The sequence below is a fragment of the Haliaeetus albicilla genome, chromosome 4 (genome assembly GCF_947461875.1).
Source record: "Haliaeetus albicilla chromosome 4, bHalAlb1.1, whole genome shotgun sequence".
Classification (NCBI taxonomy): Eukaryota; Metazoa; Chordata; class Aves; order Accipitriformes; family Accipitridae; genus Haliaeetus; species Haliaeetus albicilla.
Genome location: NC_091486.1, coordinates 27,787,247 through 27,811,168, shown reverse-complemented (window position 1 = coordinate 27,811,168; position 23,922 = coordinate 27,787,247). Strand labels below are relative to the sequence as shown.

Below are 23,922 nucleotides of genomic sequence, written 5' to 3'. Positions count from 1 at the left end.
ACATCAGCTTATTTTCTCCACCATACCTTGGGGAAAAAGGAGCTTAAGGCTGTTTACTTTCTGTTGTGCCACAGGAGTGAAAAGCGCCATTAAATGTGGGACTGCAACCAAGCAGGAGTGTTTCATCCTCAATCTTAAAAATCTTATTTTTTATTTAATATGGATACAATCAAATACACAAATTATATTCCATGGCAACTAGAGTCAAAGGACTAAGAGTGGACACTCAGTAAACTATCAGCTCCTTACCTGGGTTGCAGTCTGTCAGAAGAGAACAAATAGACAGCAGAACCTTTGAAATAGTCAAAGCAGGGCTCCAGTTGTCTTTCAGGATATCCAGACAGATGACTCCCTGACTGTTGATGTTGCAGTGATAAATTCTGGTACGGAAAGTAACCTAGAATCACAGCATAAGAGACAGAAAAAGAGCCATTCAGTGTTGCCCAGGGATGCTGCCCCTTGTCTCTCAGCAGCAGCAGTGCCTGGGGCGCTCCCAGTTCTGCAGAGCTTCTGTGGAGGTAGCTCCTCTCTGCTCGTTTCCTAAAATGCAATTATTTAACAGAAGAGTGCGTGTTTACTGTAGTCATGGCTGCCTTCAGGAAACCTACCATGGCGATCTTTGGTCCATAAACTGCTTTCACACAGGCCTTCTGTCTGGTGCCCACAAAAATTAGGACCTACTTTGTAATACTGTACGCTATTTAATGAACATATTGCATGTCAAGAACAATCTAATCACAAACGTAACTTTATTGTGGTTTCTGAAGGTGAAGAAGTAGACAGAATTTGGCTGCATGTGCAGTATTAGTTGATCTTTTCCTTTCTTTCAAAAGCCTAAATATAGACCATGAAAATTAATATTTAAAATTGGAGTATTGTATTATTCTTGTTCAAATTAGCAATGAAATCTTTGCCTTACCCTTCATTAAGCAGGACATAATACACAGCAAAAACAACCTATCACACTAACTAACACCATCCTTGTTTTTAAATTATTTCAGACTAATATCAATAGAGCATGTAAGCATTATTCTGCACAAGTAAGTTAGAAATATTTCTAAGTGCTTTAATTACATAAAGCATATGAAGGTGAGGAAAATTTTCATACTGATGCAGGAGGGGAAAATCCATGATGTTTTCTGAAACTACTGAAAATTCAAAAATGATCATCCTCTAAAAAAAAAATCTACAAGATTTTCATGAGGAACTTGTCTAAAACTCTGCATCACTTCATTATAGCAATCTTAACTCAGAGAGTATCAAATTTTGTGGGTTTCAGAGAAGTGTGAAATACATAGAAAGTATATTATTCTTTATGCTGTAATCCTTCTGGGAATGAAAAAAGGTTATTTGATTTATAATAACAACATTATAGCTGCAACAGCCATTAAGTTGTAGAAACATTGTGTGGTAGAATATATTTAGTCTTTTGAGAATGACAGCAGTGTCCTTTCTGGTGACTTCGTCACGAGCTGTAATTTGGCATTAAGGGAGGGGAGAAGGGAACAACCTTTAACTTATTTGGTATCTGTTAGTAAATTATAATTTCTTAAGTGTCCATACTATTTCTGAGCAAGGAAATGAAATTTTAGTTTAAGTCAAGATTAGTTTCATTTAATAAAAAGAGCTTTTGCTTAAAAATATTATCAAACAAGGTTGCTGATCTTGCCAGTAGTGAATAGACTAGACATTTTACAATAATGGAAATCATCACAGTAATTTACCCAATTTGAAGTCACAATATAACACTTTAGTTGTTTATCTTAACTTATTTTAGCTTTCTGTTAATTTGCTTAAAATTACATGAAAATATATAATATAGAATGTTGTTCATAGCAGAAAAAAGTTTATTATACATATATTTTAGTAGCTGGAATGAGAAGGAGGAAGCATAAGAAGGTCTTGTGCTGTCTCTTATTAAAATTAAAATGTCTTGAATCTTAACTCTTGATCAGAATCATCAACTCATTTATCACTTGGTAAAGGCTGGAAATCAGTATTGACTGTGGTAATCAGGAAATAGACACAGGATTTTTCTGAAACTGCAAGCCAAAATTTTGGACCTTGTAGTTTTCAGGAGACCATAAACAAATTTGATATTCAGAAAGCGATGAGCACTCACTCACTGCAAGTTACATTCTTCTCACATGTGAAAAAATAATAAACACAATAAAAGCCTTACCCTTACCTTTGGTGGCTTGAATGGATAGTCAGATGAAAATGTGATATCCAGGAAAAAAACGCCTCCTTCGTATACAGAACCTGGAGGTCCAAGTATAGTAGATCTCCATTCATAAATGTTATCTCCTTTAGGACCAGCACTATGTAAAAAAAAGAGGAGAGAGAAAGAAAAAGTCAGGTGTGCCTTTGAGAGAGACATTTTATGGATTTCCTTCTACATTCATTTTGTTTTATACAAACCACTTGCCTATCTTTAACATCTGCCTAATTTCCACTGATTTCAGTGGGCTCAGTGTTTTAAACAGGCACGAAAGCTGGGCACTCCGCTGACCCTTTGGATATACAGCAATGAAACAGATTGACCATGAACTACTGGACTGTCACTGTCTGAAACATATCCCCAGATCTGCTTTCTCGAGTATGTGGTTGCTCTGAGCTTCTACATCATGCCCTTCCAATGACATTATATCCATACACAAAAGGAGTTGTATATCTTGACCACATTCATCTTCTCCAGGCATCAAACAGATCATACCTTCACAAAAAACATGACTTACACCTATATTGATACACACTTATTGCCACTTGTTTCACAGGCTAGACTGAAATGTTACATCCTTGCGCAGGAAAACTGGGGATGGGAGAGACAGAATCAAGTAACCCTGAATTGAGCTTCTTACAGCATTGTCAACCCAAATAAATGTTTTCTTCAGGATATATTTGTATTATGCCTCCAGGCAATCAGCATTGAGACTACTAGACAAAAATAGTTTACTTTAAGAAGTACAATACTGAACGCATTCCTCACTAGGGGAAGGATTACTGCATAATTAATTATTAAAGTAAAGCTTTGAAAGAAAGGATAATGAACAAGCGTTTTCTTGACTTCTGAGCCATCATACTTAATGCTATTATCACACAGTAACCATCTAACCTCACAAAAAAAAAAATCAGAGTACAATCTTTTTTCTGTAAGCAAGTCTCAGGGTAAAAACTAACATAACCTTCCGCAAGAGGTCCTGAATCTGAACCACTGAGATCCAAACTGACTGCTATGGAAAGCAACACCGCTGAGCTCATGCAGGCACGGTGGATTCATGACATCTATGCAGACAAGTCAATAATGCGGCACTGTAAAAGATCCTTTCAATTCTCATGACCTCGGCAGCCTCCCAGGCACCACTTACATCTAGCAGACACATGGTGAAGCATCCCCATCCTTCTCCCTCTGTGGTCCTAAGGAACAGGCACTGAGGACCATCATATGTGATTGCACATGAAGCAAGTGACAGGGCATGGCATCAAACTGTAGCCTGGGAGTTTGTGGTTTCTGGCACTTCTCGACACTCAGAGGAGCCTCCCTACAAGCCATCCAAGCGCTAAGGCTCTTCCCATGTCATGTCGCCTCATGTATTTGTCATACATATATCCACAGTCTATAACATGGCATGTTGGACATTCATCCTTACTATGTAGCCAAACATGTGGAGACATCAGAGACAAGGAACATGAGCAGTCTGTGCTATGCATCTGCAATTCCCGCACCAAAAATGTATCTATTTTTACGTTAAGATCATATTCGAGAAACAACCAAAAGCTGATTTTGATTATAAATTCCCTTTCAATTCATAATTTCCCAGCATGTTTTTTATCTCACAGATGTTTCATGTACCAAAGGTTTAAACTGTTGCAGGCCTTTCATTAAGAGGACAAAATAATCATGGATTTTGGCTGACACCCTATTTAATTAAAACAAAAAAATTATTTGATGGAGCTGTAGCTATTTTCCTGTTGGCAAAATGAAAGTAGCTAACAATGGCATGCCTGGCCTCCAGAGTACAGCTAAGAAAGAAAAACTGGAAGTGCTGTCAAAATAAAGTTTGGGTCTAAAATCACTGATCTTACCTTTCTATTTGTAATGCATGCACAAAAGTGGAAGAAAAACAGTAGATAAATTTTAGAGGGAAAAAAAAAAGGGGGAAATCCAGAGGCAAGGGGGTCCATTTTCGATGATGTAATGAACCGTTCATACCCTCAGTCGCTCCAGAAGATAATTCCATTCATGCTCTCTAAAAAGCAATTAGTGTAAGAACTGGAAATATTGGGGCAATAATGACAATATTTAAAACCCACACAGGCTACTGAAATGTTTTAATTAATTCTTGACATTCATCAAGCTTACAGCTAATTAGTATTGTGCTTGGAAACCAAATTTCTATGGAGCAATTCAATTTCAGCATTAGAAGTCCTAATGACTGTTTTATAGTTTAATGCAGAGGTTAGTGCTCTTGCCTCATGTGTCAGGTACCTTTCTTTCATACACCTCTAACAACTGGATGCAATTCAATCAGATTAATGAAACAGCTGAATTAAATTAGTGACATATTTCAGCCCAATGAATCAGTCACAACTAAGTGTGGCACCAGTCCGGTGCCAAACTATCTGGTAATCACTCACCAAGTCAGAGCAAGGGCATCTATCAGCTAGTAGCCAGAAGCTAAGTGCAACAACTCTCTGCCTATTACTATCCGCTATCCTCTTTTATGCTACCGCTAGCAATATATAAAAGGATCGGGCTATAAAGTGAGAAGGGGAATTCCTAACCTTGTAAGAGGAAGAAAACACTGTGCTCAAAACCCCTCCTACTGCTGAGAAAAGATTGCTGCAATGTCAAAAGTAACACAAATCTGTAACAATAACCACACTCAGATAAAGGAGAAAATCGTTAAATCGAACAATTTCATTACACCTGATTGAGTTTTGTGAAATTTCTATTTAGCAGCTGAAGTGGTGTCTCACTTCCAGTGGTGTAAAAGATACCCCTGCTTCATTAGCAACCTGAAAATCCCCGCAATTACTACATTATTTGTGTGAGGAGACGTGAGATTAAAGAGCAGAGACAAGACATTCCACTTGGCTTCTACTACCTGTATATTTCCACTGGGGATCATCCTCAGCCAGCCATACCCTACTTTGTCTTTTGTAGACATACTGAGGTGATCTTTTTTGGAAGTAAACAACCCACGCTCCCTAAGGCTCAGCAAAACATACCAGACCTATCCACGGCAGTCTCGGCCTCTGCAATGATTTCCACAAGGACAGGACACTGGCATTACACCCACTTGGATGACTGCAGAGACCCGCAGTCCTGCCTCAGGCAACACCTCAGTTGTGTACTGAGCGGCAAGCGAGTGCCAGAGCCCCACTGGAGTCACTGCCTTCGGCTCTCTGTCACTGCAGAACATTGTCTCGGTGCTGCAGAAAGCCACAAGGAAGGAACCGCCACTCCCTGGTGCCAATCTGACTTCTCTGCTCTCACAGAGGACAGCCAAAAAACAGGGCTGAAAATTGGGAATAATGAAGCTTTACTCTGTCTGCAATTTTCTGTTTCATTGATACACCCAGAAGAAATACTCTCCTCCTTCTGTTGGGCACTAAAGAGGATGGCATGGGGAGGTGCTTCTAGGGGCTGTACTTGAGCTCTTTATTCCCAGAAGTTCTCCTGCTATTCAAGAAACTCACTCTCCTATTGCAAGCATAGGCTTCAAGCATCTCGCCTTAAACCTTGAGAGTTGTGGTGAGTGACAGCCTAGGAATCTTTCTCACTGTCTGCCACAGTGGACAGAATAACCCAGGCAGAGCACTACAATGGGGAATTTCCACAGTTTTCTTCCCTTTCCTTTTTTCATCACTGAAAGACCCAGCTCCTTCTGACTTCCCCCATGGAATCCATATGGACACAAAATCCTCCTCTATTCTGTCCTTCAAAACACAAAATCTTGATGGAGCAATGGATCTGATGACAACTCCAGTATTCTGGCTACACAGCATACATGTGCAGTTCATTGCTACCAGCTTGCTGCCTTCCTAAATTAGCTTACGGAACATCACAAATTCAGTAAAGGCACCACCAGTATATTCTCAATAAAAGAACCACTTGATTAATTTTTTTAAAATATGGGCCAAAAAAATCTCAGACAAAATAACAAAGCAAATTAATTGAAATGACAAAATATTCATTGCAAAATTAAGGGGGTTTTATTTCATACGTAAAAGCTGGATTGATTTTTTTAAAATAAATTAGGTAAATTGACAGAATAAAGTTAACTGGCTACATCTGCTTCCTAAGTAAATATTCATTATGCCACTTCACTGAGGGATATATACCTGATCCAGATAAGACAAAGGATTTATAACCAGACTCTATCCAAGCTAGTCTGCTGAACAGATTTAATTTACAAGTGTGACTTCAGATGGTGAATTTGAGAAGACGTGAGGTTAAACTCTAGGGACCCATGGGGTCACACCAGGTCCTTTAAACCTAACTATGCTGGCTCTCAGGTTTCACGAAGATGAAGAACAGCTTTTCCAGCACAGTGTTATGAGCATTCACACAGGTGCAGCGGCATTCACACCAGCAAAAAGTCTGTTAGACTCCTGATGCATTGGTTACAGGAATCAGAATTCAGCTTTTGTTACAATTCACTAAATCAAAATGCATTAAAGCTGCCCATATCGAACTAGCTGCAGGATGAGAAACTAGGACAAGAAATTTCCAATCTACATGATGCTAGTAGCATGCTGCTTTTTGCACTTGCTAAATGTGCTTCTCCTGTCAACAGCATTCCTCTGAAACACGGGGCTCTAAATTCAGTGACAGAATGCAACTTCATAGTACTGAGACTGTCATAATTAAGAAAAAGGGTGAAGGAAAATGTAATTTAGCTAGATTTGATGTTAACTCTGTGGTATGCTTTATTATGAGAAAAAAATTGCATCTGTAATAGGATACAACTGAGGGGGGGAAAAAAATATCTGTTTTTTAGAAAGCTTCCCAAAAGTGTGTCAGACCCTAAAACAGTCTTATGAGAAATGTCATTGGTATATAAAACTAAAGGTATTGGTCTATATCCCAAGATGCCCATTGGGGGTGACTACATAGCACAGATTTAAGTGGTGGAATATTTTCCTACACTCTCCTTTCAAAGGCCCCACCCTTAGGTCTGATACCCAGGCAGGCATCACAAAGGCAGCAGCTAACAAACCAAATGGGGTACCTGGAGTGAGAGTCAGGTAAGGAAAGAGCCCCCTCCACCCTCCCCAAACTTTTCTCTCAAGATGAGATTCAGCAAAAGTAAAACTCCCGAAGCTCTTCACAGACTGCTCAACCACAGCGACTGTCACAATGGTACAATTATAATTTTTACAGCAATGTAAATGAAGACGGTGCTTTAAGAAAGGAGTAAGAGATCTTTTTTGATTTTTTGTAATTCAACTGAAGGTACTAAAGAAAGGAAGAATAAATGCCCCTAAGTATGTTCCACAACTCCATGCTTGAAAAATTCACTTCATAAAGCTACATAGTGAGTTTTGCAAAAAATCACAACACAGCTTCAGAAATTGAGTTTTACAAATCCTGCTGTAAGAAAGGCACTCAGCATGTTACCAGCACAAAAGGCTTTGTTTTGGACAGCAACATCTCAGCTAAAGCTGATTATGTTCTCGCTCACTAGCATGCCACTAGGGGCTAATGGGGCTGTAAAAGATCCTAGCAGCATATACAATTCAGGCAAATACACAGATCCCATCTGTAGCGAGTCTGCCTGCCTCCGCATCTGAGCTTCTGAGCTTGATGAACTCATGTCCAGTGGAAGGAGAAAGCCCCAGGCTCAGGTAACTTCAAGTTATCACAGAGGTGGGGACTCACATCTGCCATGTAGGGTATCTAGTGTGGATGCTGATGTTTGCACCTCAGACTTCCCAGACAATCAGGGTAGAGAGATCGGTGACTCTCTGAGGCACAAGGAGCACCTAAATACTCCCTAATACTAAGGTTCTCCATCTCCTTCTGGTGACACCTACTTTTTACTGACCACATGGGGAACTTGGCTCCTAACTCAAGCCTCTAAGCTCAGTACTTTAGAAATTCCTCCTCACCCTCCACGCAGTGAGAAAGGGTTGCCTAGCTCTGTATTCACATGCTACCTTGTAGCACCCTATTTTTTTATCTACATATAGATACACACTGCCATGCTGTTGGTAATTAAAAAAAAAAAATAATCTTACAAGGAACCAAAGGATTTCTGTCTAGTGCAAGCTGTCTGAGAGTTAGTTCAATGTTACTGTGAAGCCTGGAGAGAGCACAAATCACTTACCAGTAGTTGTATTTTAATGTTAAACGTGGGAAAGTAAAGATGCCTAGATTATTTTCCTGCCTTGATATTTTCAACATTTTGAAGAAAATTTATCCATTACCTTTTTTCCTCAATCCTCTTTTCCCAATTGTGGACGTGCTCTTGTATTTTTGGTTACAGAGCACAAGAAAGGAAATGAACATTAATTAGAATACATATGTTTGTGCCTTTCAGTCTTGTGACATTTAAAAACTAACAAGCATGGACAGCAATTTCCATTTTCTTTATTTTTCAGTGCCTTGTTTACAGGGCTTTCTGAAGTACTTACTCTCAGCGTTTGTACTATCAGCGCCAGTGCCTAAGCACCTCTACTTACAGAATCTGGGTAGTACCTCCTCTATACACAGAAAGCATACTGGTTTCACTTGCAAGAGCCTCAAGTATAGCCCTAATTCTTGGATTACAGCATTTTTCTAGGGTTGGACACATGTGGGTTGTCTACAGCAATATATCAAATCTGTGTTGAAAATGCTTTTTGATAAGGTACTCACTATTATTAAGATTTCCAGGTTATGTACAATTTCTTACGAAGAAGAAGTTTCAGTCTATTGTGTTCTTTATATATCTACAACTGTTACTATTTTACCAGCCACTGAACTATCTGCTACATCTGTTTGCTGAAAAAGGTTATTTACTGCTTCTAGCAGATCCACAGAGGGTCTATGTAACTGAGGAGTCTAGTTCACTGTACAAACCTTTGCTTCTGTCACTTCCTTAAAGTCTATCATGCCCTTAAGACTGAAATCTAGAAATTACTGCTGAAAAAAAGTGCCTATTTTTAACTCACGGATCCCCTTCTAATTCAGCTGGTTGTAAAGCAGTGCAGGACTTGTGCCTGAGGCCATGGTTCGATGCAGCAGTAAATCCAACTTGAGAGCTCCTCCTACCAGATCAAAAGCAGTGTGGCTACTCAAAGCAAAGTGCTGATCCAACGTAAACTAACTTGGCCTAACCATATACGTTCCAAAAACGTCAATGGATTAGCTTTGTAACACCAGGCTTCATGCTTAATCAGGTATCATTTGTCCTCCTGCAGCCAGCATAAAGAGGGCATAAACTTTAGATTGCATGGTCCGGCTTAGAAATATAATCATGTGGCTGTATTTGGTTCATGTAAATTCTACCATTAGGGGAATCTAACCAAGTGCAGATCTGGTATTAATCACCCTAAAGAGAAAGATGCCAGATTGTAGTGTTTTAGACAATTAAAACCTCCAGCGCTAAACTTGCCATTAGTAGAACATACATTGTTGTTACTAAAGGAAGCTGGGTAACAAATCATTTGATAATTCCATCAAAGCTGTAATATGTAGATAACCCAAGTAATGTATTTTGGAAAGCTGATAGCTTTTCCACTGCCAAAAGCCCCATTAAATTAGCTTATTGCTACGATAGCTCAACTTTACTTTCCTCTTTGCATTCCTGCTCGTTCCTAAGACCTTTCTTGCTGCTGTTAGAAGTCTGCTCAGGTTCTCTCCATCTTCCAGAACAAACGTAGCAAATTATGGAGGCAGAATTCTTGTAATTTTTCTTTTGAAAGATAACTAACCTCAGAATGTAGTTCGCTAAATTACAGCGGAAATACTGAATTTAAACCAGGTAAGAAAGCATATCAGATTGTTTCTGCCTATGCTTTTGACAGAGAAGTTGTAAATATATACTACCAGGGCAATACATAAAAAGTTTACCAAACATGAGTTGTTTCTGAAAACAGAGAAATCACAGGACTCACAGGCATGAAGAAAGTTCATGCTGAAAATCTGTTTTATTTTAAATATCTTGAAATATGCATATAAGTCCTTCTCACACACCTACACTAGAGAAATTATCCATATTCCCTATTAAAACACAGAGCAGGACAGTCCGTAAAGGGAAACATTTCCTGCTACTTTGCCATGTGTTCATAATAACAGAGCTATAATTTAGGATAAAATAAAAGACTAGCTCCCTGTCATCAGTGTTGAAATACTAGTAGTACGACTAGTGGCAAAATGCATGCTATTTTCTTGCTGTTGGTATAAAGCTCAATTTGTACTAAGGCCAAATCACTTTGTCAAAGAAATTTTTCTATCAGGTATACAGTTCACACTTTTCTTCCCCTCAAAATTACCAATGAACCTGTATTTAGCAAACATTGCAAATTTTGCTCTTCTTCCACAAGAGAGGATCCTTCTAAACTCCCTAACACAAGCAAAACTCATTTGGGATACATGCATATTTTATTCTTTAATATGTTATAGCCTCCATACTGATGCTAGCAATCCATACTGAAATAATCACACGGTATCTGAGAAATCGTGCAGCCTTAGTTTAAGGTGTCTACCCACAAATACACAAAATGGAGGCATTCAGACACAGGATCATTTGCCTAATGTCATCCAGAAAACGTGTGCTGTGGAGTATGACTGCAATGTAAATCTCCCAAATCCCAGGCCATCACCTTGCCCACTGGACTGAGATTACACTAGTAGTAGCTCATTCAATAGTTCTGTGGCATCCACATGTTTTAGACATCAGTCACCTCCATCATTCACTGCAAAATCTTTATGTCAAAAAGCTAAGTGACGCTGAGAAATCCAGTTTAGCACTTCCTACCAATATTTTCAATGACACTTTTAATCTCAACTATGAAAATCTATTATTCCCAGCATCCTTTACACATACACTTCAAATGGAGGAAGAAAGAACAGTTAAAACAATTAATTTCACTAAAGGATCTAATCAATCCAAAAATACAACTAGCTTTAAAACTGTAGTAAACATATAAAGATTCACGCCTAGGAACAATAACTGGCCAATTTTCAACAGACTAAGCCTGCGAGTCAACCAGAGGGGTTCAAATGAAGTCCCCAGCTATCAATCCACCCCAAATACCTAAACATTAGGCAATTTCAAATACTGACTGATGTATTAAAAAAATCTTCCACTGCTCTGTGGATTATCTTTTGGTTTTTTTAAGGAACATATCTTCAGGCAAAAATTGAAAGGAACTCCACCTATGAACAGTGCTTTTCAAGACAGTGACTTAGAGAATCACCAGTCTAACAATTCAGGCCTAAAGGCAGACTCCATGATGAAACTTGCAAATGGTGCTAATGTTGTGGAGAAACTTTTTTCTAATATTGTAGAAGGAGAAAGTACAATTTAGTGAACACAATTTATTCAGGGGTTTCATGAAGGACCAAGAAAGAGAGAATTGCTGGGAAGTTACCTTCACTGAAATACGGGTGTATCGACCTGTCAAGAAGATGAACACCCAGCGTGCCTGGTGCTACTACAGTGGAACCTCCTCCTCTCCTCCCGGATGTCCGGGATTGGGCTTCTCCACCACTTCACAGCCATATAGCTAAAAGTTGCCTTTTTCCTCCCTCTAAAAAATCAGCTTTCAACTTCAGAAACAAAGTTACAGCTTTCCCACATGGAGATGGAGAACAGACAAAACCAGTCAGATAGCCTGCCTCCATTAAAACACATTAATACTCTGAGTAAGAACTGCCTTCTTAAGGATTTAATGATTGTTAATATATGTATATTAGCTTCATACTTTTGGTTGTTTCATGCTACCTGTAAGTTGCTCTGTAGCAAGCACTGAATATTTTCTCTCAAAAGAAGTCTGTGTTGTCATCATCTAAGTCAGTTTTCGGTGCAGTCTTCCTAATCTTCTAGCATAGGCTTTCTTCCAAACATAATTCTATTATTACTTTTAAATACTTGCTCTCTCTTGCCTCCACCCATTTCTACATCACACTGTACAGTCTAACAAAACAGAAAATGCTGTGCCACAGCTCCCTGTGTTGGATGCCTAACTGGAAGCCATAGAAGTTTAATGCAAATCTCTGTAACTAGTAAAAGGCTGTATTTCTCAAAAATAAAATGGACCTTTCCCAGTTCACACACAAAGACCTTCCCCACTGACAGCACAATAAGGATGACTTCTCAAGTCCAGCTCCTTTCCGAACATGGCTGGAGTCGCTAAATGGCTTTTGTCACTAGCTATTTCATCTGAATTGAAAAAAGTTAGCTGTTTTGAAGGGGTGTGAATCTGGTTAGCCAAAAAGCAAGAACCCTGTTTAACACAACAGCCCAATATTCCAAAGGCCTGTCTTTAGTCCTGTTCCCACACTGGTTAACAAAATTTCCTACACTGAGGATTGATTAAATAAGATTTTAACTTTTTTCACAAGATTCATGGTCTGAAACGGTCATCAGAACTCTGGCTACAGGCTTTAAACTCTGCTTAAGCAAAATGATGACAAGCTTCACATTCAGTGCAGGGCACGAGTTTATCATTGTTGACAATTTTTATGTATTTAGTCTATTATTTGATATTAGATTTTTTACCTTTGTACTTTTAACAAAAGAATTCTGCAATAAGCTTTTGCCAATCTGAATACACAAAGCAAACTCCTGGGGCATAACACACTCCAGCAGACCTGAGTGCAAGGTGACCGGTGCTGTCCCACAACCAATTAACCCCAGCAAAACCAGCCCCGTGCCTCCTCTTACTCCTTCTCCTCCCTTGACACCTGTAGTGGTGCTTGTGAAATCACGTAGTGAATTGCTCTGTGGTGCTGAGCAGGTTGAGAAGTAACCAAGGATTGCCGTCAGACTGCCTGGTCTCCTGAAAGCAGGAGCTGACTGCAGACTGGCACGGACGCCAGCGTCAGCACAAGAACGGGAGTGTGAAGCTGCAGCGGGGAGTAGGGCAGAAGCAGGGGGCTGCAGCAGCTCGACCTGAATTGGCTTAAAACATGCTGGAATTATACTCTGCAAGTGCAATTCTGGATCTGCAGCGCCCTATTTATCAAAGTAGAGGCTCAGGATCCCCTCTCTGTCTCTTCACTGTTCCACTCTGTCCATTTAGTACATAAGCTGTAGAGCGACCCAATATTATGAGCAGTTATTGTCCTGTACCGAGCATAAGGCAGACTTGATTCAGGTGCTAAAACATTAGCCCAACAACGTACATTTCACTAGTTGAAAATGAATATTTGGAGAGTTTCAAAACAAAAGCAGTTGAGGATAGGAATCTGTTTTGTATAATGCAGAATTGGAGACAGCTGAAGCAACACTTGGTACAGAGTAGATATAAATGTAACTTGTGTATTAAAAGCATTAAAAAACCCTGTGAATGCCAGCTTTAGTTCCAAAAGCACAGCAATTCAAAGGAATGGAGAAAGCATCATGCATACAAATACACAGAAATAATGTCTGATATGAGTTCATTATACTCCACAAAAGTGTACTATACTAAAGAAAAATGTGAAAATAATAATCATTCCAGGGGAAAAAATTCAATAAACATCTAAGTGAAACAAGTCTCACTCAGTAAAATCTGCTTATTGAAAAGCCAGCTCCAGCCCAACTATTGCTCCCTCTAACAACGTTAATCTAATGAGTAACTCTTCCAAAGGAACGTTCTCTGTGGAGACAGCTGTAGCGTATGGAGCAGAAGCTGTTTGGGTTAGCCTTGGGAGCAGGGAATTGTACCCCTCCTCTAAAACAGCTGCCACCGCTCAGGAAGAGCTAAGAAATTGTGACCTGCACAGAGCTTTGCTCTAGAGCTTGGACCCCTGGTACTAGTGGACTAAGATATGCTGCAACGTCATTCCACCTTTTTACAGATCTGTCGGTGCAGAGCTATGATTAAAAAGAAACGCAATTTTCCCCTACAGTTCAGATTCAAGGCAGCTGTTAGGAAAGTGGCAGTTTACTGCCTGCAGTAGGATACAGCAACTCAGACCTCAGGCAAAGCAAAAGCACATGGACAGCACTGACCTCCTCTGTGCGCTAATCCTTCTTTCCAATAGATCAGGTTGCAGCAACAGTTGCACTGCATTCAGGAATTAGATACCGCTACAACATGGACACAGAATGGCTGTAATCTCAAGAAGAAAAGGCTCAGACTGTGTACGGGTTTTATTTGAGACTACAAGCATGCTTTATCAGTGGAAATAATATGCTTAATGACTACTATTGCAAAATTCATCAGGTTATATACCAATTCAGTATAGTCCCTTCCAACATGTCCTAATATTATATATTCATACATAACTCAACTTCCTTCATATTCTCAGTCAGTTATAATTTAGTGAATGCCATTAACCACACATTTGCTTACATTTGCAATCTAGGAAAAATAATATTCTTTCTGATAACTAATCTCAATTAAGCTCTTTCTTTGCTGCATATGCCTAATTTTAAAGTACAGCACTGCTAGAAAAATTAACTTAAGACAGGCTGCCTGCTCATTGTACTTAACAGATTCAGAGCTGAAAGGATAAACATTTTTACTAGTAGTTAGCCTGCTGGGATTGATCACTGATGTTTAGATGATTAAATATTTGTAACAAAAAAAAAAAGTAAAGAAGTAGCGAATATATCATTTTGATCTTAAACATTTTTACTGCAGCTAAGACAAGACCAACATTCTGTTTTACAGACAGAATAATAAATGTGACAGGGCAATGACTTGCTAAAAGTGACTGTATAGGTAAGGGACATAATGGAGTACAGAAGCAAAGTCTCCCAAGTCTCTGACAAGTAACAAAAGCGCCAGTTCTCAGCAATTCCCATTCAATGCTTGAAGGTTCATACACCTGAACTTCAGAAACCGCACAAACACATCTTATCCTATAACCAGGGTGTGGATAGGTGCTCCCAAGAGACAACTTACAAAACAAATCCAAATGGAAAGTTTTCTTTCTTGTTTAAATCTTCCTTACTGAAATTTAAAAAATAGTGATGGAAAATAACAGTAGTAGTAGCAGTAATAATAACAACAACAACAATAATGACGATAATAATAACGAAAAGATCAAACTCTGTGGCCTGGCTCTGGGTCCCTTGCACCGGAGCATGCTGCTGTACCTCCCTGGAGAAGGTTACTCACCAGGTGCCCAGCTCTAAGAGCAGTCCCAAGCATCACCACCCTTTTGGGCCAGGCAGAGGGAGGCAACTTCAGCCGGTCGCACTCCAGCAACTCCCAGCTGCCGTGCAGTCCCCGGGGAGCGCAGCAAGCTGGTGTGGGGTAGACTGGCAGATTGGCTCAGGCGGGGAGAGTCATAAACAGCTCTTTGATAGCTTGTTCCCCCTCCCCCACCGCACCAAGCAAATGCCAGCAGAGGAGACAACTCTGCAAAGGGAGAGATGCCGGGCATTTTCTCTGTAGGAGGTAGTTTTCCAAGGAGGTACCTGAAGACTCTTCAGTAGCCCACTGATAATTTGTGAACACAAAGATCTAGCTTTTCAGGGTTACGCTTCATCTCCCTCCTGTTCCCCCTCCAGTGCAAGCAGCAGTGGCTTCCACAGGGCAGGACTCCATAGGAGTTGGAAGCTAATTACCAGATGTCTTGTAAATCTTTCCAGTCTGTACAACTTCATCCAGTTTGCAGTGTTTAACATCAGCTCTTTTGGAACCTTTTCATCCTTATTTTTGTGTAACAAATTTTCAACAAGCCAGGAGTTCTTTGTTCTCTCCTAATAAAACAACCTAAAATGTTAACAGTTCAGCATGAAACTAATGAACTAAATGCACTTTTCTGGAGATCTGAGCAGAAAGAAGTACAGGCATTTCCAGATTTATGTGAAAATTTATTAATTCTGGAAAAAGTGCTTTGGGCTGTTTCTTTAAAATAACTTTAGAACTACAAAAATGAATACAAACAACAGTTGTAAATTACTTATGTGTTTTGCCAAACGTGGCCACTCAAGTACTCTGCTTATTGAGGACAGCTTAAATGAAAATCTTAAAGGGGGCTGAAAAGAGAAGTGGACCGAGTCAGACGTTTGCTTGGATGCAACTGTTCTGTCCACAAAATCTTACTCCGAATAACTGTTAGTGGCAATGCAGAGATATTCTGCACAGCATTGAGCATTCAAGTCTACAATTTACATGAAGGGAAATGATTTTCAATTGCCTCCTCTTGGGGGACATAGTGAAAAAGATGAAGAGTGAAGGGTGAGTCCGTTGAGTATTTCTGCTCCTGCAGTCCTGCTGACACAGGAGACTGTCAGTTCTCCCTAACCTATTTCAGTGGGATCCATCCAAGTAACCATATGGATTTAGTATGAAGCAGGAATACAGTCCACCACTCACATGAATCCTCCAGCTGGCAGAGTTGGGAAGGGTTTGAACCACCAGAGAAGAAGGCTGGTAACATCTCCATAGGTGCAGCCGATTGCAAACCAAATGCCTGACCATGCTCTGACTGTGCTATAGAAAGAAAGATGACTCCGAACCCTAGGAAATGTGTCCTATGCCCAGGGCCAAGAGGAATGGGTGACATATAGCTTTTTGCTAGTTGTATAGCAGGAATGTTCTGTTTAACATCAAAGTTGCTTTATTTAAACCCCTTTGGCCAAAAGCAAGAACTTTCACCTCAGGCAAAACACCCAGGCTGCTGGATGCCACCTGCTCTGGAAAGACTCTATCATAACTAAAAATGGAAGCAGTACTTTTGCTTTTATTTTGTACAGATTCTACCCTGTGGATACTGCAGATTATGCGGTATAAAAAGAAATAACCTTTTTCAGCACTCAGTATTAAAAGTAGTTAGATGCATGCATTTTGGATAATAAACCTAAAATACACTGTGCTTCTTGGTAGTTGAAGACCATCTGCGACAAGTAGCACCTTTTTCCCCCTCCAAAATACTAACTTAAGTACCTAAAATATTGTTCTCAGCAGATTATTTTCACAAAAGCATTCAGGAAACATCAAGTTTATAGGAACTGCCACTATAGAAGGAGCAGCTATGCCCCAAACCAAGTGACACTTAAATCACAATCTTAATTTGAGCTGCTGTTGCAAGTAAACACTAGTATTAACTATAAAACCCCAGTCGCTAAAAAGAAAAGTGGCAAACGTAGAATTAGTGGCTGTGTTCACATGTGGATTACTATCCAGGAGAATTACAGTTACATGAAGCTCCCATTTTCGCAGGCACAGAATGACATGATCCCTCCACCACCAGTATGGTCACAGCTCCCAAGCAGCAAAACTCAGTGAGAGAGGACTTGACCTTTCTACCACGTTACATCCCTCGTGCCTTCGGAAGAAAGGAAGCAAGAGGCCTCATTCATTCCAAAGAATTCAGGACAACAGGGTAGAAGAGTTACCCCCACTTACAGAAGTGCAACTGCAGTACCTGAAGGACAGTGCTGCTCCTGAACTACGTGACCATGATGAACTTGAGGCCCACGTGGATATGCCATACAGGAGCCAAAAGTGTAATGCTAAGGCAGCAACGGTGTTTTTTTCTAATCAGACTAAAAGCAATGAACTGTTTGAAGTATATTCTAGGAAGGGAAGTACTGCAAAATCTGGTACTATTCTGCTAAGAGTCGATGCTGAAGTGATGACGCCAGTAATTTCTATCTGACTTTTTCCACATGCTTTTCTTGCAGTCAATAGGAACAGTCACTCTTGTCAGTTCTAAGGAGCCCACCCTAAGTTTTTGTGTATTAAAGATAAAAAAAAGATTAACACTGTTTTCCTCCAGGGCACTTGTCTCCCCATGCTATCCTGAATGCCTTAAACAATTATGAATGCTTCTTTTCTTTAAATGTTAACAAATTTCAGTCATTATTACAGCAGTTTTACAAGTGTGGCTTTGTGAAAAGATAAATCTTCTAACATGCTCTGAAACAGTCAATCTACAACACTTTCACGCGCCTCTCAAACACTTCGGAGCAGGCACCTCCCTTTAAAGATCTGCCCTGGAGAGACCTCCAGCACCCGGCACAACCTCATTAACCACTGACTCCTCTGAGACATGGAAGAAGCAGCAGTCCACCTTTAATACAAGGCACTAAACCACTGAAGGTATAAAGACAGTAATTAGCAATATGAAGTGGAGCATATCATGATGATACATTCTTGACGATGCTTCTTAGCTTTCTTCTTTCCATTTTTAAAGCTTTATATATACTCTGCAGATTAGCATTTCTGTGCTTCTCAGATCAACTAAGTGGCTATGCCAAGCCTTCCTACAAACAAGAATTACATTAGTCACTTAAACATCAACTGCCTACACAGTCATAAACTAATCCGCCCAGCTCAATTATATTGCAGTTACAAATCCTGACCAGACCTACAGTCCAATGGGGGGAGAACTTTGTGGACCACAGAAAAGGGTGAACTCGCTGGGCTCTGGGAAGTGGGTGCCATTGGGACACACCTCGGAAACCCGAGCATCCTCCCCAGAAAGCAGGTATGGGGCAGAGGGGAGCCATCTCTCAAATACCTGGGCCTTGAAAACCTCCAATGCCCTGAAGGTCAAGCTCCACCTTGAATCCATCTAAAAGCCAGGCACTCCCAACAAAGTGCTGCCTAACAAACAAGCACAGGCTGGATTTTAGCTTCTGAACAGTCTCTAGCCACAGCTCCAAGCAGTGTATGATGGAGTCAAGGCACAAGGTGAAGCAGGTACGGACAAGGGCCACGTTCAAAACAACATGGTACACTCAATATGCCAAGCACAAATAAACTAGACATAGCTGTCTATTTGGCATCAGAAAGCATCCAACAAAAAATAAATCCTAACTTTCAAACACCAACTTCCCCCCACCTTCATCTACTTGCTGTTTGATTAATTTTGACAAGTTAGGTCCACAAAACTAATGTACTACTTCTGCAGACAGTATGTTTCCAGCCTCCTCATAGTTCAAATTTTCAAGCTCTTCTACACCTTCCCACTCCATTCACAGCCTTCTCAACCTCCCTTCAGAAATGTAAGGAAAGTATGTCTTCCACTAAAATCTCAGCCAGCAGAGACCGACCACAGTTCTCCCAGAATGTGCCTACATTTGCTCTACCTCTCTCCCTCCGTTTGGCTCAGCCGAACACCTCCCATCCAGTCTTAAAGAGATCTTCTTCCTCTTCCCTTGAATGGGCTGCAAAGGGAAGGTGATGGCCAGCAACAGCTTTCAGTCCTGGCATCTTCCATGTGGGAGAACTAGCTGGACGTTTTCAATTTTGGAAATAGGCTGTGCAGAGAATGAGAGTAACAAGATGTTTAGGTGGTTTAGTACTAGTCCTTAGTACTCCTTCAAACTGTTACTCTTGTTACAATGAAGATAATGTTCATCTCCTGAAGACAAAATTCTTTTTCCTTGACAATCTAACAGACTCAAGGAAGAAATATTAATTATAAACTACATAGTTAGCTGCTTCGTATCTACCAAAAATATTCATCAGATAGACAGCAATACCTAAGTATCTTTCACTGTCGCTGTTTCCAACACAGATTGAATTATTCACCTTAGACACATATTCAAACTGGAGAAGTTTTGTTTGTAAAACTTTTCTTCTGAGCATGCCTGACATAATCACATAACAACTAGAAACTACTGAAGACTAGAGTATTTTTTCTTCCTGGATTTCTAGTCAAATGAATGCAATGATCCTCTTTGTGCATGGTAAAATACTTCTTAATTGGTTTATGCCTGTTGCATAATAATATAGAAGTAATCTATCATGTTTTTACTATAAACTAAGTCTAAAGAGGATGATACATGGCCTCTAGCTGTTTGCATGTTAATTTCAAACAACTATATCCATGCAAATCTGCTGTAGTTACCTGAAATACTTTGATATGTTAACAGTCTTATATTTCTACTGTCAACATTTATTTGTCTTTAAAAATCTTTCTTTTTAATCTAGAAATATTTCAATAGTGAAGAATAGAAATAGAAGAGCAAAACGACATGGAAATATTAGAGGAGATTGGTTAAATATTCATAAACTAGGAAATGCTAAATTTGAAGTTACACATGGCGATCTAAATTCTAAGCTCTCCTACAAGTTCCTGAAGTTCCCTTTAACTACCTGACTATACACTCTACCTTAAATAATTTTTCACAACTTCAGAGACACCACCTTTTAGTAAGACAAATATTTTGTGTCTGTAACCTATAGAGCAAATTGTCTATACCCAGCTTCCTGCCAGTGAAAAATACCAAAATACCTAAGAACACCTATGGCTCGTGTGCTGAGCCAAGTTCACCACTAACATATCCTCTGAAACAACTACGAGGAAGACAGTTCCACTGTTAAAGTGAATTACACGTTATATGATTATTAACCCTGACAGGAAAGGAAAAGTCTTGGAGAATAGCATTTTTTTTTCTAGAAAAAACATCGAACTAATGCCAGCGTTGTAACATGAAGATGGTGTAAATATACAAGAAAGAAAATCTTACAGGATGTATTAAGTGTGTATGAAAACATAGGCAAAAACAGCACCATCAATTTGAAAAACAAACAGTAATTTAAAGGGACTGTAGTGTATAGGACAGTTGTACGTTTTAGAGATACTGCAAGAAGTCTGCTTAACATAAAAAAATGTGTATGTATAAACATTCAGATTTGAAATTGTTTTACACTTGGGCGTTTGTAAAGTTATCCAAGCAGCAGCAGCAGATGCATTCCTTCTGAGCTTAGCACTCGGAATCCTCGTATTTTTGTAAGAAAGTCGAAAAATGGTAAGGCATAAAAACCCCTCTCACTTCTTCACAGTAAATTCTTAGTGAAACAGTCTAAGAGTTTGCTTGCTTGGTTGCTCTCAGTCCCCTGACCATTACATTTTATAAACTTGTCAAGTAAAAGACTTGTTTCCCTGCCTCCTGCTTTCTTTCAGCTACATGACACTGCTGTTACTTTCCTGCAACTTGTAGCTAAATCAGAGCTTGAGACAATACATGTCAATACTCAAATATCTGCAAAAAAGACATAGGATTGAATAATTTATTCTGCAGACCCCCAAGAGTGAGAATGACTTTCACCTGTAAAGAAATCATCTCATCTTCCCTCTATCTCAATAAATAAAACTGCCCTTTTTTTTTTTTAATTTGGAACTTGTAAACAACTGAAACATTTGCTTTCTTTGGATTTAGTTTTCTCAAACGCTTTATTTTTACTTTAGCTGAAGAGCCAGATTCAAAATATATCTGTATTACTGAAGAAGACAAAAAATGGTCCTAGCTGCAGCATGTCTAACCCTAAACCAGCTCTCCCTGACAGACAAAGAAAATTCATCAGCCTGAGGCTGGATATCCCAGTCTTGCAGCATAGAAACACCCACAGAACACACATTGGCAAAAGCACCCAAAACCCAGTTAAAACCTACAAAAACATTCTCAAGGATTTCTTCACAGCTACCGAATCATGACCGAATCCTTCAAGAATGATCAGGCTCCAGCAGTAGAAACAAGCAACTAGTAAGAAGCAAGAGCAGCAGAAAAAGTCTGCCATTGCGTGGTGCACATAAATAACATGGACAAATATTAAAGTTGCTTTTCCTGAAACTCACCTCTGTGCCACCAGGCTGCTCTGCTCTGGGAATATATGCCATGCCAAGAGGCCGAGGGAGGCATAAGCTGGCCTTGTCTGTGGTGACTCCATGAATGAAGTCTGGAAACAAGCCAGCTCGCGTCTGAGTGCAGCATCAATCCATTTCCCCGACTGGCGTTAAGACAGGTAATGCTGAGGAGAAGTTAAAGCTATCTATATGGCATTTATTGATTCAGGGCTCTTACCAGCTGGACAGTGCCTGGGCTGTGCCCTACTCTGTAACTGAGAGTTTTCAAAGTCAAACACCACCTCCAGACTTCAATGGATCCCATGGGTGTTGTAACAACAAAAACCCAACAACAACAAACCAGAAAGACCCAACCCCCAAAAACTAAATCCTCAAACTCTGTGTGGTTGGTTTTTTTTAATCACACTTTCCTCAGAAACACCAAAAATAAACTCTTCCGAGGTAGGGAGTAATTTGCTTATTTGACGAAGTAAACTAGACAATGTCAGCAGACCCATGGCATCCCAAGGAATTGTAACCAAATGAAGGTGCTCACATAGGATTTTAAAGAAAGATAAATCTGGCTGGAAAGGGGTTAGTATTGTTCCCTCAGCCCTGGGGGCCTGCCCCCATATGTCCTGCACCAAAAGGATGGACAAGGTGCCTTATACTAGACCTGTTACTGGTCTTAGATGGGAATACCTGTTGGAGGAGAGGTTACAGATGTCTTTGTCCTGGCAGAAGTACCACACACACAGCAACAAGCAATACCAAGTCTGAAATTTGACTCCAAGGCAACATTCAACTTCTTTTCTGCATGCTGATGCAACGTTAACTTTTGAAGCCTAATTATGATCATTGAAATTTCAATAAACTCGCTCCACTGTTGAACAACAAACTGAAACATGTTATCAGGCAGGGATTTGTTCAGAGCAGCCAAGGATACACTTGGCACGTCCCACTCCTCTGTTCGTTTCAGTGGGGCTGTTCCAGAACAAACATACATTCAGAAAAATTTAAATAGTCTGGAGCAGCTGGATGCAATCTTGATTCTCACTTAGGAGAGCAGCGTTCAAAAGCCTGTCCAAAAATGAACCCAAAGCCACATGCTCAGGTCCAAACTCAGAAGAGGAATTCACATGACTGTGAATGAGGTGGGTGGGTCTGTGGGAACTGGTGGAGAGGAGCGGTGAGGAGAGGACCACTTTCCCGGTGGTTATGGAAAGTCAGACAGCAGCTCAGTTTTATTGTCTGGGAAATGCTACAAATGTCAGCAGCAAGGGGTCAACTAAAAGGAGCCTTAAAATGATGAATGAGATCAGCGTAATACCCAGTATTACCTTCTGTTCCTAAAGAGATAAGAGTTTCTGTTGGCTGGAATAATTTTAGAAACACCCCATGCAGAATGTATTACAGGAGGATATTCTATTCTCCCCTTTCCTGCAGATTTACCAGAAACTTTGACTAGCTCTCAGGGAACCAAGGGGATCTAGTGGGAAGAGTTGGTTTCTCACAACTAGCCACTGCCTTTGTCAGTCTGATGAGCAGGTTTAGCTCTTGAGCTGTTAAGGGCTTTTAGTTGCAAATCCAAGAAATGTGCAACAGGGCAGCAGAGAGGGAGGCAATGAAGACCCAAAACTCAGGACATTTTTCTATTTAAATGCTTTCTGGATAGATGCTCCCCCCAAATATAATGGAGGAGGTAGAAAAGATTTCAGCAAAGCTATTTTAATCTGTATCTTTTCATAGGATATAGGAAATATTTTGCTGGTATTAGCTATGTAAAGCATGATTAAAATGAACAAGTGTACTCAGTCCCTTTGAATACTGTTCTCAGTTAGTCTGGTCTGAGGCTTGACTAATGTCACTGAAGTTAATGGAGTTGCTTTATACCAACACAATATTATATTGTAGACACTAAGAAATGCTAGTAAGAATTAATTTACTTAATTCAAAATTCATAGAAAGACAGCAACTTGTGCTTTTATCTATAAACGTATAGTAAAAGCATAAAGAATACTTTAATGTATTGCTAATGAATGAACATTAAGAATTAACATTTAACAATTAACAATAATTAGCAATTATATCTAGCTAATGAATTAGTATAGCTAATGAATTAATAAGCAGCATAAAAAGAGGCAATAAAACTGAAAATGAAACAGACCTCCAGTGCTTTAGATAAAAATTGATTTATAATTTCTTCTGATTTAATATTTGTTTTACAGAAAAACCTCTCAGAACCT

General features: G+C 39.7%; 1 protein-coding gene across 3 annotated transcripts in view; it reads right to left on the bottom strand.

The window, feature by feature from the left end:
• Nucleotides 1-23,922, bottom strand: part of UBE2E3 (ubiquitin conjugating enzyme E2 E3) — a 58,896-nt gene that overhangs the window by 1,470 nt on the left and 33,504 nt on the right. For 2 of the 3 annotated variants that reach the window (XM_069781589.1, XM_069781590.1), the window contains exons 4-5: nucleotides 2,189-2,321; nucleotides 250-397 (exon numbers count right to left, since the gene is read on the bottom strand). In XM_069781589.1, coding sequence (XP_069637690.1) covers nucleotides 250-397; nucleotides 2,189-2,321 — 281 coding nt within the window. Of the gene's footprint in view, nucleotides 1-249; nucleotides 398-2,188; nucleotides 2,322-19,193; nucleotides 19,335-23,922 lie in introns of those variants that run through there. The other variant, XM_009927046.2, reaches the window with a different exon arrangement.